This window comes from Stenella coeruleoalba (genome assembly GCF_951394435.1).
Source record: "Stenella coeruleoalba genome assembly, chromosome: 3".
Lineage (NCBI taxonomy): Eukaryota > Metazoa > Chordata > Mammalia > Artiodactyla > Delphinidae > Stenella > Stenella coeruleoalba.
Window position 1 is genome coordinate 170,773,681 of NC_137148.1, and position 13,970 is coordinate 170,787,650.

The 13,970-nt window shown below is 59.7% G+C and overlaps 1 protein-coding gene across 1 annotated transcript; it reads left to right on the forward strand.

Moving 5' to 3' along the window:
- The first annotated feature begins 240 nt into the window (after positions 1-240).
- Positions 241-12,065, forward strand: UBXN6 (UBX domain protein 6). The gene is made up of 10 exons (XM_079918186.1): positions 241-429; positions 3,686-3,849; positions 4,309-4,373; positions 5,427-5,555; positions 8,950-9,047; positions 9,601-9,676; positions 10,381-10,465; positions 10,573-10,923; positions 11,072-11,220; positions 11,785-12,065. Exons 1-10 carry the CDS (start codon positions 347-349, stop codon positions 11,908-11,910), a joined length of 1,326 nt encoding a protein of 441 aa, XP_079774312.1. The 5' UTR covers positions 241-346; the 3' UTR covers positions 11,911-12,065.
- Positions 12,066-13,970: the final 1,905 nt, after the last annotated feature.

Genomic DNA, 13,970 nt, shown 5'->3' on the forward strand with positions numbered 1-13,970 from the left:
TCGTAGGTCTGTCCCTCCCTCTCCTGTCACTCACTCCTTCGGGAACTGGGTGGAAGGCGCCCAAGCACAGCCTCCCGCAGGAAGCGCCCTCGTTGCCCCTGGCAACAGAGTCCAGGGGAACCACCGAGACGCGGCCCGACAGTACAGAGCGCTCACTCCGGGCCAGCAAGGCTCGGAGATCTAGAAAGCGGAGCCTGACTGATTGTCACGTGGGCTGCCCACGGGAAGGCGGAACTTCCGGCGGCCCAGTATTTTCTTTCCGGTTGTTGCCTCCTACCGGCCCCTCCCTTACTGGCCCCTGCGCCCCCCTCCCCCCGCGGCCCCCGCCGCCGGGCCCGCCGCTACCATGAAGAAATTCTTCCAAGAGATCAAGGCCGACGTCAAGTTCAAGAGTGCGGGGCCCGGGCAGAAGCTCACGGAGTCGGTGGGGTGCGTGACAGGCGCTGAGGCTTGAGGCCCGGGGGCGGAGATCAGCGGAGGGGGAGGGGCGGGGAGGCCAGTGAAGATGAGAGGCGGGGAGGGGCTGCAGAGAGTCAGAGCGTGGGGAGAAACCTGGGGGGCGGGGCAAGAGGGAGGGAGTGGGAGTAGGGGAGAGGGGAGGCCTCCGGGGGCGGGGCAGGAGGGGGCGGGGCTGCAGCAAGTGAGGGGGTCCCTGGAGAGACCCTAGGGGGTTAGGGCGGGCGGTAAGGAAGAGGCCGGGGATGCGGAGAAGGGGCCCAGAAGAGGCATCGCATAGGGTTTGGGGGAATCTAGGTGACCAGAGATTGGGGACTGAGCCTGGAGAAACAGGTAGAGCTGGGGTCGCAAAAAGTCGTGAGGCTTAGATTCTGTGGCGATAGGGGTCTGGGCCTTGGTTCTGGAGCAGGAGGGAGGATGGGTTGAGGATCTGGAAGGCCAGGGAGCCTGAGGTGTTGTTGGAAGTGTGGTCAGGGACTTGGGAGGTGCGGGTGAACTGGGTGGGTGGTGGGTGCTGCGAGGGGCTGAGGAAGGTCTGGGAGGAGAAGGGAGGCAGGTGGGTGGAGATGGGGAGCTGGGGGAGTCTGCTACCGGAAGGAGGTGGGGGGCCTCGTGGGTGATGGCTGAGTGGTCTGGAGGTTCCGAGGGTGACCTGGGAGGGGAGGGGAGGTGGCCTGCATTTCCAGGCCTCTGTGACTTATCTGGGGAGGACTTGGAGAAGAGAAGGGCCTGGGGCCACACTGGAGACTCCATGGGCAGGTGTGAGGGGCCAGTGCTGTGCAGAGGGTAGTGAAGAGCTGGAGCAGGTGAGGATGCCAGACTGAGGGCCGGTGGGCTGAGAAGGAGGCTCCACTGGGGGGGACGGGATGAGAAGAGGGAGTTCAGGAGGGGCTGGGGCTGCTACCAGGAGCTACAGAGGGGGCTGGGGGACCCGAGGGGGTTTAGGATGGGGAGTGACTGAAGAAAGAGGTCAGCCTGGGGAGGGGTCTGTGAGGCATAATGGAAGGGATTGTGAAGAGGTCGGGGCTGGGAGGGGGTCAGAGGAGAGGCAGGGAGGCAGGAAGGGGTGGTGAGGGCATAATGAGGTAGTGGGGGTGGGTGAGGGAGAGTGGGTGCGTGGCAAGGACATGAGGGCATCTGTCACGAGGATTGGGGGCCCCTGGGGTTCTTGGGAGGGGACAAAGGAGTAGTGGGACAAACGAGGCCCATGAGGGTCAGATCCATGAGTACGGGAGGGAAGTGCAGGTCCTGGGAGCCTGGGGCGGTGACAGGGATAGGAGGCCACCTTAAGAGGGGCCCAGGGAGAGCCGTGGGCCAGACAAGGGGGTCCATTCATTTGTTCATCAAGTAGTGGGTGGAGGTGGGGGGCTGGTGCAGCTGGACTGTGTGTGACAGGAAGGAGGTGGGGGCTGATGGCTGTGTCAGACTGGAGGCCTGGGAGGACAGGAGAGGGGAGTCACATGGAGATCCAAGCTTCTGTGATGTGCCTGGAGCCGGACTGGAGACTCAGGGTGCGTGCGAGGGTGTGTGTCCAGCACTGTTACGGCATGAAAATCCCTGCCCTCTCAGGGCTCACGTTGTAGTGGGGAGAGGTGGACAAGTAGAACAATACATAAACGATGAAAGATCAGCCCTGAAGAAAAATAAACAGGGTCCAGAGAGTGAGCCATGTGGGTGACTGTTAGGTGGTCTGGGAATGCCTCTCTGAGAAGGCGACTTTTGAGCGAGAGCTGGATGAGGTGAGACTCAGCCGTGTGGAAATCAACCCGTCTCTATGTCTCTGTCACACACACACACACACACACACACAGTTGAAGCGGTGCCTGCCCCTCCCAGGCAGAACACTCCAGGCAGAAGGCACAGAATGTGCAAAGGTCCTGTCGTAGGAGGTTGGGTCTGTGTGAAGAACAGGAGGGAGTTTAGATAGGAGTGAACAAGGGAAAGGGGCAGGTTGTGAAGGGCCTGGCCTGTAGCGTGTGGAGGCTGCAGGATTCTGTCCTGCATGGGATGAGAGGGCTTTGTGCAGAGGAGTGACTGGGTTTTAGAAGGATCCCTCTGGCTGCCCAGAGGAGCCATGAAGCGGGTGAGTGAGGGGTCTTGGAAAAATGGCGTTTTTATGGAAAGATGGGGGCTAGGGTGGCACTACGTGACTTGTCTTTTCTTCGACCTGAAACTCTCAGCTGTTGGGAGGGCTGGAGAGAGGGGCCGGGATGGGCAGGAAGCTCCCAGAGGCCTGGGGACAAGAAAAGAGGGCTGCCCGGGTGTCTGAGCAGAGCGGGAAGCATGAGGGCCATGAACTCAGAGCCTTGGCTCCTGAGAAGGTTCTAGAGATATAGCACAGATGATTCCAACTACTGGCATCGGGAGAGGGTCCTGAGGAAAGGAGGAGGGTGAGGCAGGTGAGTCAGACCCTGGTGGGAAGAAGGCCATCTCTGCTGGAACGTCAAGGCCAGGTCGTTCTCGAGCTAGGTTGGGTTAGGAAGCTGCCCATCCCATGGGTTGATCACCCTGCCTACTTCCCAGGGTGGACGGGAGATTAAACCAGATCTTTGTTTTTTTTGGCCTTGCTGCGCAGCATGCCGGATCTTAGTTCCCTGACCAGGGATCAAACCCGAGCCCACGGCAGTGACAGCGCCAAGTCCTAACCACGGGACCACCAGGGAAGTCCCTAAACCAGACCCTTGTAACACACTCCACGCAGGGCCTGCGTGCGGCCTGGCCCGCTGCCCGAGCTTCCGTGACCCTCTGGGGCTTGTGAAAGGGCGTCTGGAGCGCTCGCTGGGAGGGACGTTGCCATGCGTAATAGACGCACTGAGCGACAGCTAGCTCCTGGTGCGCTGTCTGGCACACAGTAGGTGAGGTGCTCAGTAGATGAAGCCTCCATGTCTCACCCTCGTAGACAGTACGGGTGGAGCCTCTCGCTCAGGGAAGGGGGCGAAGAGCATCAGCCCCTGCGGACGGTAGGTGTGCTCTTACCTCGCCTGACAGATGATGACTCCGAGGCCCAGGCCAGTGCAGGATTTGTCCAAAGTGGCAGGCAGGGCGGGGAGCAGAGTCACCAAATGCCTCCAGAGGCTCCTCCGTCTGCGTTAGACCCGTCTGGTGGCCGTGGTGACCCCTGGGGCAGAGGCCCATGTCTGTCTGCTGGGGCAGGAGCAGAAGTGGGAGAGGGACAAAAGCTCTTCTGTCTGCCCCCACGTCACCTCACGGTCCCTCCGCATCTCCTTAGGGAGAAGGCCCCCAGAGAAAAGCCCAGCAAGCCGGCGCTCCGGCAGCCCCGCCAGGGACCTACCGATGAGGCGCAGATGGCGGCCGCGGCGGCCCTGGCCCGGCTCGAGCAGAAGCAGCCCAGGGCGCGGGGCCCCACGTCACAGGAGTCCATCCGGAGCCAGGGTGAGCCTCGGCCGTCCTTGGGCCACAGGGGTGGGGACGGGGGGCGGTGGAGCGGGCCTCTGCCCCTCTGTCCTTGAGGCTGATCCTTGACTTTTCATGCATTCCAGGTCCTGTGCTTGGCTCTGGCTGAAAATAATTTCATAGCCAGCGACTCGGGGTGGGAGGAGGGTTTAAATCACAGCTGTGAGCCAGTCCACAAAGGGGCCATTCAGGTGGAAAGGCCAAGGGGGGCTGCTGTGGTCTGGGTGGCATGGATGTCAGGGAGGTTGCGGAGGGGAGGGTTGGGACTCAGAGGAGGGGGGGGAGCACGGTGGCCTGGCGCAGCCTGGGGGCATGGAGAGGTTGGCGGGCTGGGAGGACCTTGAGCTGGAAGGACTCGAATTTGACCCACACGAGGGTCCATGGCGGGGAATGGTGTGCCTGGCTCACACACTGACCCGTCCCTGCCTCTCCCTCCAGTGAGAAAGGAACTTCAAGCTGAAGCGACTGTCAGTGGGAGCCCGGAGGCCCCAGGGACCAACCCGGTAAAAGCATCACGATGGCAGCATGACACCCAAGGGGTGGCCTGGGGCGGGCGGGGGGGCTGGGAGCCCTTAGAGTGCCCGCTTGGGCTCTCTTCCGTGTTTGGTCTGATTGGTGCCCAGCCCTGGGCGGTAAGCATCTGGTGCTGGAGAGATGCAGAAAGGACATCGGGGTGGATTGAGGTCATCTCTGGCCTCAGGACGCTGGGGATCCCCGTGGTTTAGGGCGGTGTCATCTGGGACCTGTGTGCTTGGCATCTAATGACACCAGGCCCAGGCCCTGGGGGAGGGACTGCACCTCCGTTAAGTCCCCTCCCTCCCCTGTAACCCCATGAGGGTAGGTGCTGTTACAGTTCCCACTTTTCAGAAGAGAAAACTGAGGTTCAGAGAGGTGAGGCCTGGTGCCCTTGGTCATGCACTTCGAAACCAGCAAGGGGAGGACTGGAACCCAGTCTGTCTGAGTCCAAAGCCCTTAGCCTTAGCACTGCCCTCTGCTGCCTTCCTCAGATACAGGAGGGCACCATGGAGACTGGTGTAGTCAGGGAGGCCTTCCTGGAGGAGGCAGGCCTCAAAGGAGAACTTGGCAGAAAGGGTGTTCTGAGCAGCACCACCTGTGAGGCCTCACTGAATTTCAGAATGGAACGGACCCTGGATATTACCTAGGAATTGAAGCCCAGAGCAAGGCTGGGACTCGTCCAGGGCACCGTGACTCCTCACTCTCCCACCAAAGCCCCTCCCTCACCAGGTAGGGGGGCGGGAAGAGCAGGAACGATCAATTCAGCACTTACGCCGTGTCCGGAGCTGCTCCACACTTTCCGTTCCTTACCTTGTTGAATTCTGAGGTGGTCCCTCAAGGACATCTTACAGACCAGAAGACAGGCTCAGAGGGGCTTGGCCACTGGGCCACGGTGTCCCATGGCTAATAGGCAGAGGGGACAGCATTGGGACCAGGATGTCTGGCTCCCAGGGTCATGCTCTCAGGACTGTGGCACTCGGGCGGCTCGGGGTGGCCTCTGTCCACAGTCTAGGCTCAGACACGCTCACCCATCCTCCCAGGCGCCCAAGCCCAAAGAGGAGGGCTCGACCCACCTGGCAGTGCCCGGAGTGTACTTCACCTGCCCGCTCACAGGGGCCATCCTGAGGAAGGACCAGCGGGACGCCTGCATCAGAGAGGCCATTCTCTCGGTGAGTGCCGGCCCCGGTGCAAGAGCCGCCCCCCGGGAGCCCGGGTGGCACAGAGCATATGCTGTGGTTCTGTTCTAACCTCTCTAAAGAGGGAATGCTTACCTGAGGGACAGAATTCAAGATACAGAAGGGTAGGCGGGGAAAAGCCGCCTCCCACTCACCTCGCGGCCATTCTCCCTGAGGCAGCAGCTGTAAGTAGTCTAGGCCCCTTTTCAGAGATGCTCCAAATATGTACAAACCACCGATACGTCTATATCTGCCACACATGCTGTGTGTTTGTTTTACGTAAAAGGTAATGTACCGTTCACGCCTGACGTGGAAACTGCTAGGTATTATATCAGTGCAGAAAGAACTTCCACATTTTTTTTCCCCTTGAAACTCTGTATTTGGAAATAATTTCAAACCTAAAGAAAAATCGCAAGGAGAACAAAAAGAACACGTGAACATCCTTTAATCAGGGTGGGAGTGTCCTATTACTGTTCTGACAGATTACTACGAACTTGGTGCCTCCGGACAGCATGCCTCTTATAATTCGGGAAATCAGAAGTGGGCCTTGGGTCTCACGGGGCCACACTCAAGTTGGCCGCAGGGCAGTGTGCCTTCTGGGAGCCCTAGGGGGAGTCAGGCTGTCTGTACTCCATGGCTCCTTCTCTGTCTTCACAGCCAGTGGTGCCAGGCCAGGTCTTTCCCAGCTGCCATCTCTCTGCTTCTCTGTCTCTCTCTTCCCCCTTTTAAGGGCCCTTGTGATTCCATTGGGCTCACCTGGCTAATCCAAGCTAATCTCTAATCCCCCTATTTTAAGGTCCACTGAGCAGCAGCCTTAACTCCATCTGTCACCTCCACACCCCCTGACCCATAACACTCCCAGGTTCCAGGGATCAGGTCACAAATATATATGTCATTCTGCCCACCTTACTCACATTTGCCAGTTGCTAACATTTTTACCCCCTTGGCTCTCTCACGCCTCTGTTTTTTTCTGAGCGGTTAGAAAGCCTGCATTCTCCACAGTGACTGCGTGATGACTCACGGCAAATTGTTCCCTGACTCTTTAACCAACCCCGTGTTGGTGTTGATAAGCGCGTAGGAAGTTTCCAGTCTTTTGCTAGTGAGGACAATATTTATGATGAAAACCTTGTCTGTATACCACTTTGAGCTGTAGGCTCCATTCCAGAAGCAGAGTTGCTGGGACAGAGGACAGCGTGTAGGGCTTTGGAGAGTTGTCACCAGATGAACCTCCATGTGGGTTGTCCTGATTCACACTCACCCAGCAGTGTGTGAGAAAATACCCATTTCCCTGTCCCCTGTTGTCACTGTGGGTTACCAAACATTTTTTGTCTTTACCCAAACTGATTGGTAAAAATAATATCTCAGCATAGTTTTAGTTTGCGTTTCCTTTTTTAGGCTTAGGTTGGCTGTGTCTTCATATGAGAATGCATCCTTTGCCCATTTTTGTGTTGGGTGGTTTTTTTTTTTCTTATTGATTTGTAGGCACTCTTTACATATTAGGAAAAACTAGCCTTTTGCCTATGATCTGAGTTGTGAATATTTTTCTCCAGTTGTTTACTTTTTAGAGTTGGCTTATGGTCATATGACCATGTAGAAATTTTTAATCTCTATGTAATTCAATGTGTCAGTCTTATCTTATGGCTTCTGGGTTTTGTGACCTACTTAGGAAGGCCTTCCCCACTTCAGGATTAAAACAACTCTTCCATGGTTTTTCTAGTGCTTTTCTGTTTTGCCTTTTGTTGTTTGCTGTGTTTAATGTTTAAAGTTTTGATCCCACTAGAATTATACCTGTGTAGAACAGGACGCATGGAACTAGTGTTATTCCTTTTTTTTTTTCCGGATAGTTATCCAGTTTTCCCCAATCCTCATTTATTGAAACACCTGTCTTTTGGCCACCGTGAAATCTGCCATTATCACAAAGTAAATCCCTACATGGATTCGGTTCCTTTCGGGATGTGTCTGTTCTTTTGTCCCCTTGTCCGTTCGTGCGCCCTGGTCCTAATTTAAACGAGGCTGCAGGCTGCCTGGGAACATCTGAGAACAGCATTTGGAGCTGCAACTCTTCCCTGGGTGGGTGGGTGTGCTTGTCCTGAGGAGGCTGGAGTAGGGGGCGGTCAGCCTGGCTCAGCCTTGTCCTGAGAATGCCCCCCATCTTACTGCTGCTTCTCTGCAGACCCGATTTCTCTGCCCTTCCACGTATTTTTGTCCTACCCTGGCAACTTACTGGCAGACTGGGCTGGGTCCCAATTTGAAGTTCCCAGGAGAGCTGGCCCAGTTCAGATCAGACAACTAAGTGACACAGTGTGGCTGCTGAAGGCTCACCCCAGTGTAGCTGAGGGAAGGTAGCTGGGGCAGGGTGGAAGCCCCACAGCTGCCTTCCAGGAGCTGTGGCTGGGCTTCTGCAGGGCTGCCCAGGGGTAGATCTGAGGGGGCCAGGTCTTCTGTGCTCTTGATTCATCACCTCTGGTGACCCAGCTGTTCACCCCCACCATTTTTTTTTTCTTTTTGGCCACACCTTGCGGCATGTGGAACTTCCCCGACCAGGGATCAAACCCGTGGCCCCTGCAGTGGAAGCACGGAGTCTTAACCACTGGACCGCCAGGGAGGCCCCACCCCCACCATTATCCAGGCAGAGCAAATGACTTTGGGGCTGATGCGGGTGCCAGCCCCACTCGCCATGTAACTAGTGACTTTCTGGGGCTGCAGAGAAACACCACCATACGGTGTGGCCGTGTGCAGTGGCTGTCCAGAGCGTGAGCAGATCTGCTGCCCAGTCTTGCCCCTCGCCTTAGTTTTCCATTCTCAGCCTCTCCTCGCTGGGGTGCTGTTCGCAGGGTCCCATGGGGACCGGCCAGTGATGTCTCCACTATCTTGCCTCCCCCAGGAGTGATCAGGCAGCCACAGGTCACAGACCTCTTTTGCGTCCTGTCTCTGCCACCTCCGTCTGTTTCTAGAACGTCCCTCGTAGGGATGGGGGATGAGGAGGGACGGCAGGTCCGCGGTGGCTGGCGGGTCCCAGGCACTCAGCTGCTGTGCCCTTGGTGGCACTCAGTGCTGGCGTTGGGCGCCAAAGCCAGAGCGGTAGGCAAAGGTCTGTGTCACGCCGACCCGAGGGGTGGTGTAACCTGGGCTGCCATCGCCCCCTTTTCCCTAGACGTGAGGGCAGGGCTGAGGCCCCAGGCTGGAGTCATCAAAAGGGTTTTCCTCCTCCTTTTTCTGCTGTTGAATTTGCTTCTGTCCCATGCTAGGGCCTGCTGTGAGACAGTTCTTACTGTTGTCACCGGTGTCACTGCTGCCACCTGAGTGCTGAGACCTGGCTGCTTGGCTGGCATGGCCTCCAGGCCCTGAGGTGGACGCTTTCTGACTCAGCTTTCCTCCCTCCTCCCAGCACTTTTCCACCGACCCAGTGGCCGCCTCCATCATGAAGATCCACACGTTCAACAAGGACCGGGACCGGGTGAAGCTGGGCGTGGACACCATCGCCAGGTGAGTGGGCGGCCCCCTCCCACTAGGGTGCCAGCTCCTGGGCCTCCATCGCGATCGGCTGAGGGGCCCCAGAGGGAGCACGGCCCTGGGAGTGAGGCCAGGCCCCACCCTTCACTCCCCCTCGCCCTTGGGGAAGGGCCTTGGCCTCTCTGGGCCTCAGTTTACCAGTGTTTAGAATGAAGAGGTTTACTGAATCGGGGGTTCCCAACCCTGGCTTCCCTTTGGGATCATCAGAAGAATGTGAAGCAGGCAGGGTCTCACCCACCGCCAACTCCTCTGATGGGAGCAGGTCGGGGGCGGGGCCAGAAGTCTGTTGCTCAGCAACCCCCAAGCCGGCTCTGGGGACCCATCAGCTCTGGCTCTGCCTGCTCCACCCCCACCACGGTGGCTCCTTGGTGCCCTCAGGGGGAGGCAGGACCGAGGAGGAGGCCCAGTGTCTGGGGCACCAGGGGTTGGGCTCTATGGGGTGTACAGGGTGTGACGGCAGCCTTCCCGGGGGTCACTCTTAGCACGAGCCGGTGTGGCTCTGAGCTGCTCTCCCCTGTCTGCCCAGGTACCTGGACAACATCCACCTGCATCCTGAGGAGGAGAAGTACCGGAAGATCAAGCTTCAGAACAAGGTGTTCCAGGTGAGGGCTGCCACCAGAGTGACTTAGCCTGGGGTGGCCGGCGTGGCCGGGCCTGTGAGGCCACCCAGGACCCAGGCTGGCGGTGGGAGCAGCTGGGCTGCAGCCAGCCAGTGGCGGCCAGAGCCGGCTGCAGAAGGGCCCCTGCAGGGCTTGGGAGTTGAGGTGTGCAGAAGGTGCCAGGCGGGGAGGGAGGGCTTCGTGAGCGCAGGACGAGCACAGTACGCGTACGCTGTCTGCTCTCGCCACCAACCCACGGCGTGACTCGACTTTTCTTTGAATTAGCTGGGAACACATTGGCACTGGGGAGATTTTTCACGCAAACACAGACTTTTGGTTTCTGTGGAGAAATCGCAGGGTCCTAGCACTCTGGCCCATGGTACCCGTGCAGCTGGCGGGGCCCCGCTCTCTCCTGGGGGTCCCCACCCACATCCAGCATCCCAGGGCCTGCCTCCCTCGCTTCTGGGGACTCCCAGCCTCCACTGTCCTTTGGCTCTTCAGCCTCCTTCACCCTGGTGTTGACCTTTTGGGATCCCAGGCCCTCTGTGAGCTCACCCCTGCCGACAGCTTTGGGGGTTCATCCTGTCCAGGGGCAGCGGCCGCTCTGACACTGGGGACTCTGGGCCAGAAGGGCGGGGTGGGCAGTGAGGCCGGTGGGGCACGAGGAGGCCTCAAGGGTCCCGCATGACCTCTGGCTCCGCTCTCAGGAGCGCATTAACTGCCTGGAAGGGACCCACGAGTTTTTTGAGGCCATCGGCTTCCAGAAGGTGCTGCTTCCGATCCCCGACCAGGGTAAGAGAAAAAGAGAAGGGCCGTGGCTGAGCCCAGGGGCAGGGGTGGGAGGGGCCCGGCTCGGGGGTCTCCCTGCCACGGCAGAGTGACATGCCCACGTGTCCCAGAGGGCCCCGAGGAGTTCTACGTGCTGAGCGAGGCCGCCCTGGCCCAGCCCCAGAGCCTGGAGCAGCACAAGGAGCAGCTGCTGCGCGCCGAGCCCGTGAGGGCCACACTGGCCCGCCAGCGCCTGGTCTTCCGGCCCTCGCCCCTGGCCTCCCATTTCGACCTGCCTGCGGACTTCTTCAGCCTCACGGCGGAGGAGCTCAAGCGAGAGCAGCGGCTGCGGTCAGAGGCCGTGGAGCGGATGAGCGTGCTGCGGACCAAGGCAATGCGCGAGCGGGAGGAGCAGAGGGAGATGCGCAAGTACACATACACGCTGCTGCGCGTGCGCTTCCCCGACGGCTGCCTCCTCCAGGGTGCGTGCTGGGTGCTGGCGATGCCGCCTGGGGTCCACTGTGCGCCGGCAGGAGCAGGCTGCTCTGGTCTGAGCTCGTCCCGGGGGAGGAGGCCGAGGGCTCAGGGGTGCTCCCACGAGCTCCAGCGCCACACTTGTCCCCCCGCCAGGGACCTTCTACGCCCGGGAGCGGGTGGCAGCACTGTACGCATTTGTCCGGGAGGCCTTGCTGATCGACTGGCTGCCTTTTGAGCTGCTGGCCTTGGGAGGGCAGAAGTTGTTGGAGGACGAGAACCTGGCCTTCAATGAGTGCGGGCTGGTGAGTGACGGGCTCCCCGCACAGCGGAACTGGGTTTTCTGGGTTCTTGTTGAATCAGCACAAACCCCCGAGGAGGGGGATGCTCTTCAGTTGGAGGTGGCATTAGGGGAAGGGGTCCTGGGGCCAGGCTCCCTGGGTGTGAGTCCCACCATTCCACTTCCTTGCCATCTGATCTTGAGTAACTTCTGTGTCTACAAAATGGGAATGTGCCCAGTGTGTTAGAGTCCTCTGTGGCGCAGAGCCAAGGTGGCATTCAAAATGCAAGGAATTACTGGGGAGGGTGTAGGAGGGGGCTGGAGGGTGGTCAGACCCTGATTCAGGGAGGCCTGGACAGGAAGTCCTGACTGCTGCCCAATGTTGGGCTGGCTTCAGCCAGGCCAGGGGGTGTCCCTGAGCCCGGGTCATCATCAGAGAAGTCCCTGTTATATGAGAATGGACTGAGTGCATGGGTGTGCCGTCAGCGGCGGGGAGCAGTCCCGGCTCCAGCAGGAAGATCTGAACGTGAAGCGAGAGCTCTGTCACATAAAGGCCAGAGCGAGGCTGAGGCTTCTTACCCCACTGCAGGTGCCCTCGGCCCTCCTGACCTTCTCGTGGGATGCAGCCGTGCTAGCAGACATCAGGGCTGCGGGGGTCCAGCCAGACTCATCTGTCCTGAAACCCGAGCTCCTGTCGGCCATCAAGAAGCTCTAATGAAATAAAAGCAAGGTTGGCTTCAGCCCCTGTGGGTCTGTCTCATGCTCTCTCCCTGCTTCCTCCACATTCCCCTCGTCCCCGGTCCCCCCACCACTCCGGGGCCTCCCAGCTTCCTCCGGAACCTCCTCCTGCCCACGGGTACCGCAGGCATGGAGAGGGGTGCTGGTTGGCCCGTGGACGCGTGCCGAGACTGCCACCTGGATGGGGCAGCCTCTAGTAGCCTGCTTAGAGAAGCCCGGGCCCCGTCCCCGTGTGCTGTGGCCTCGGTGGCTGTGGCTAGCCCTGAAGTGACTGGCACAAGAATGAGACACTGGGCCTGTCAGGACACGGTGTGTAAAATTCTAAACCTGAATAAAGTTTCCCGGTGGTGAGTTGAGGCCGTGGGAGGCGGTGTAGGGTGGCAGCTCTGCAGAGCCACCAGCAGGTGAGGCCCGGCCGTGGCTCCCGGTGAAGTGGGGCCAGGCGGACACCTTGTGGCCACCTGGGCACCCAGGAGCCCCTCATGTCCGAGGCGAGCTCTTCACTTCCCGCACCTTCCTAATTGTTGTCCCCACCGGCCTGATGAGCCAGCCCTGCTGAGCGCTTCCCAGGGCCCCGGAGCCTTGCAGGCCCCACAGGGCAAGCTCCCCCAGATGTCCACATCCTCCTCCCTGGACCTGTGAATGCGTTACTTTATGTGACACAGGGACTTGGCCTGTGATTGAGGATGAGATGGGAGGTGGCCCTGGGTTAACCTGGTGAGTTCTAATGCGTGGAGGAAAACACAAGGGATGGGGAGATGTGGAGGAAGGGGCCACGTGCCAAGGATTCGGGTTGGCCTCCAACAGCTGGAAGAGGGACAGAAACAGATTCCCTCTAGAGCTTCCAGCGGGAACCAGCCCTGCTGACACCTGATTCTGAGCCAGTGAGGCCCTTGTCGGACTTCCGCCCCCCAGAACTGCCGGTAGAACAAGTCTGGCGGTTTGTTGCAGCAGCCGTGGGGAGCCAACACAGACAGGGGGACCAAGGCCTGGAGGGTGTGGGCACTCGCCCCCGGTCACACCTCTGCCGGGAGACACCTGAGACCCTGCTCCTGACTGCTCATCTGGATCGTCCCCTCCCTCTCACCCGCAGCCTGGCCCCGGGCTGTGGCCCCTAGCCTTCACGGAGGCCAGTGGTGGCTGGTTCTCTGGCCACTGTGAGATTAAAGCATCTAGGCCCCAGATGTGATTAAAACAAAATTCCCTGGTAACGCCGTCAGCCACACGTGCTTTGCCTCCCACCTGGGCCGCCGGCAGCTCTGTTCCCACGTGCGGGCAGGACCTAGGCCCATCCTCCTTTGCCGCCTCATCTCCGGAACCCAGCACTGCCTCGGCTTGATACCCTGCTCTCGACTCCCACTAGGAGTCGACTGCAGATTGTCAGGTGGCAACTAAAACGGTTTAAGGCGACGTGACCGCTGCAGGTAGTCACATCACAGGTGGAGTCACACCTGCGTCCTCTCCCTGTGCCGGCATTCAGCTGCACCCCACATGCAGCATCTCGTCCTGGATGGGGCCAGGGTCCTCACCCCACAACTGGGGTGCTTGTCAGCCCCACCCATGCAGAGCTGGAGAGGAATGGGACCCCTCCGGGAGGATTGGGGTGCTGCCAGGAGAGGCAGGCCCGGCAGGGACCTGGCCACCACACGGCGAGCTCCCCATGGCTGGGGTCGTGTCGCCCTGTCTCGGGTGCATCCACAGTCAACACTGAACCATTCTTCACAATGAGATGCCAGCCGACTCTTCTCTCTCGGGAACAGCGGCAACAAAGACAGCATGATGTTAAGGGCCGGCAGACAGGAGCCCGGTTCCGATGGAATCTGTGAATTCTGCCAAAATCTCAGCTGCCCCAGGCCCTCAGAGCATGCTCGAACGCCTCTGCAGGGCCTATCACAGCCCCGTCCGAGGGCTGCTCCAGGGCCTCGGAGGCCAGGGCTCAGCAGGCGCCGTGGCTGGCTCCACGCTGCTCAGCTTCAACACTCCTGAGGGGTGGCCTGACCCAGAGGTCGGTTCTGGAAGCCAGGATTCAGCTCCTGG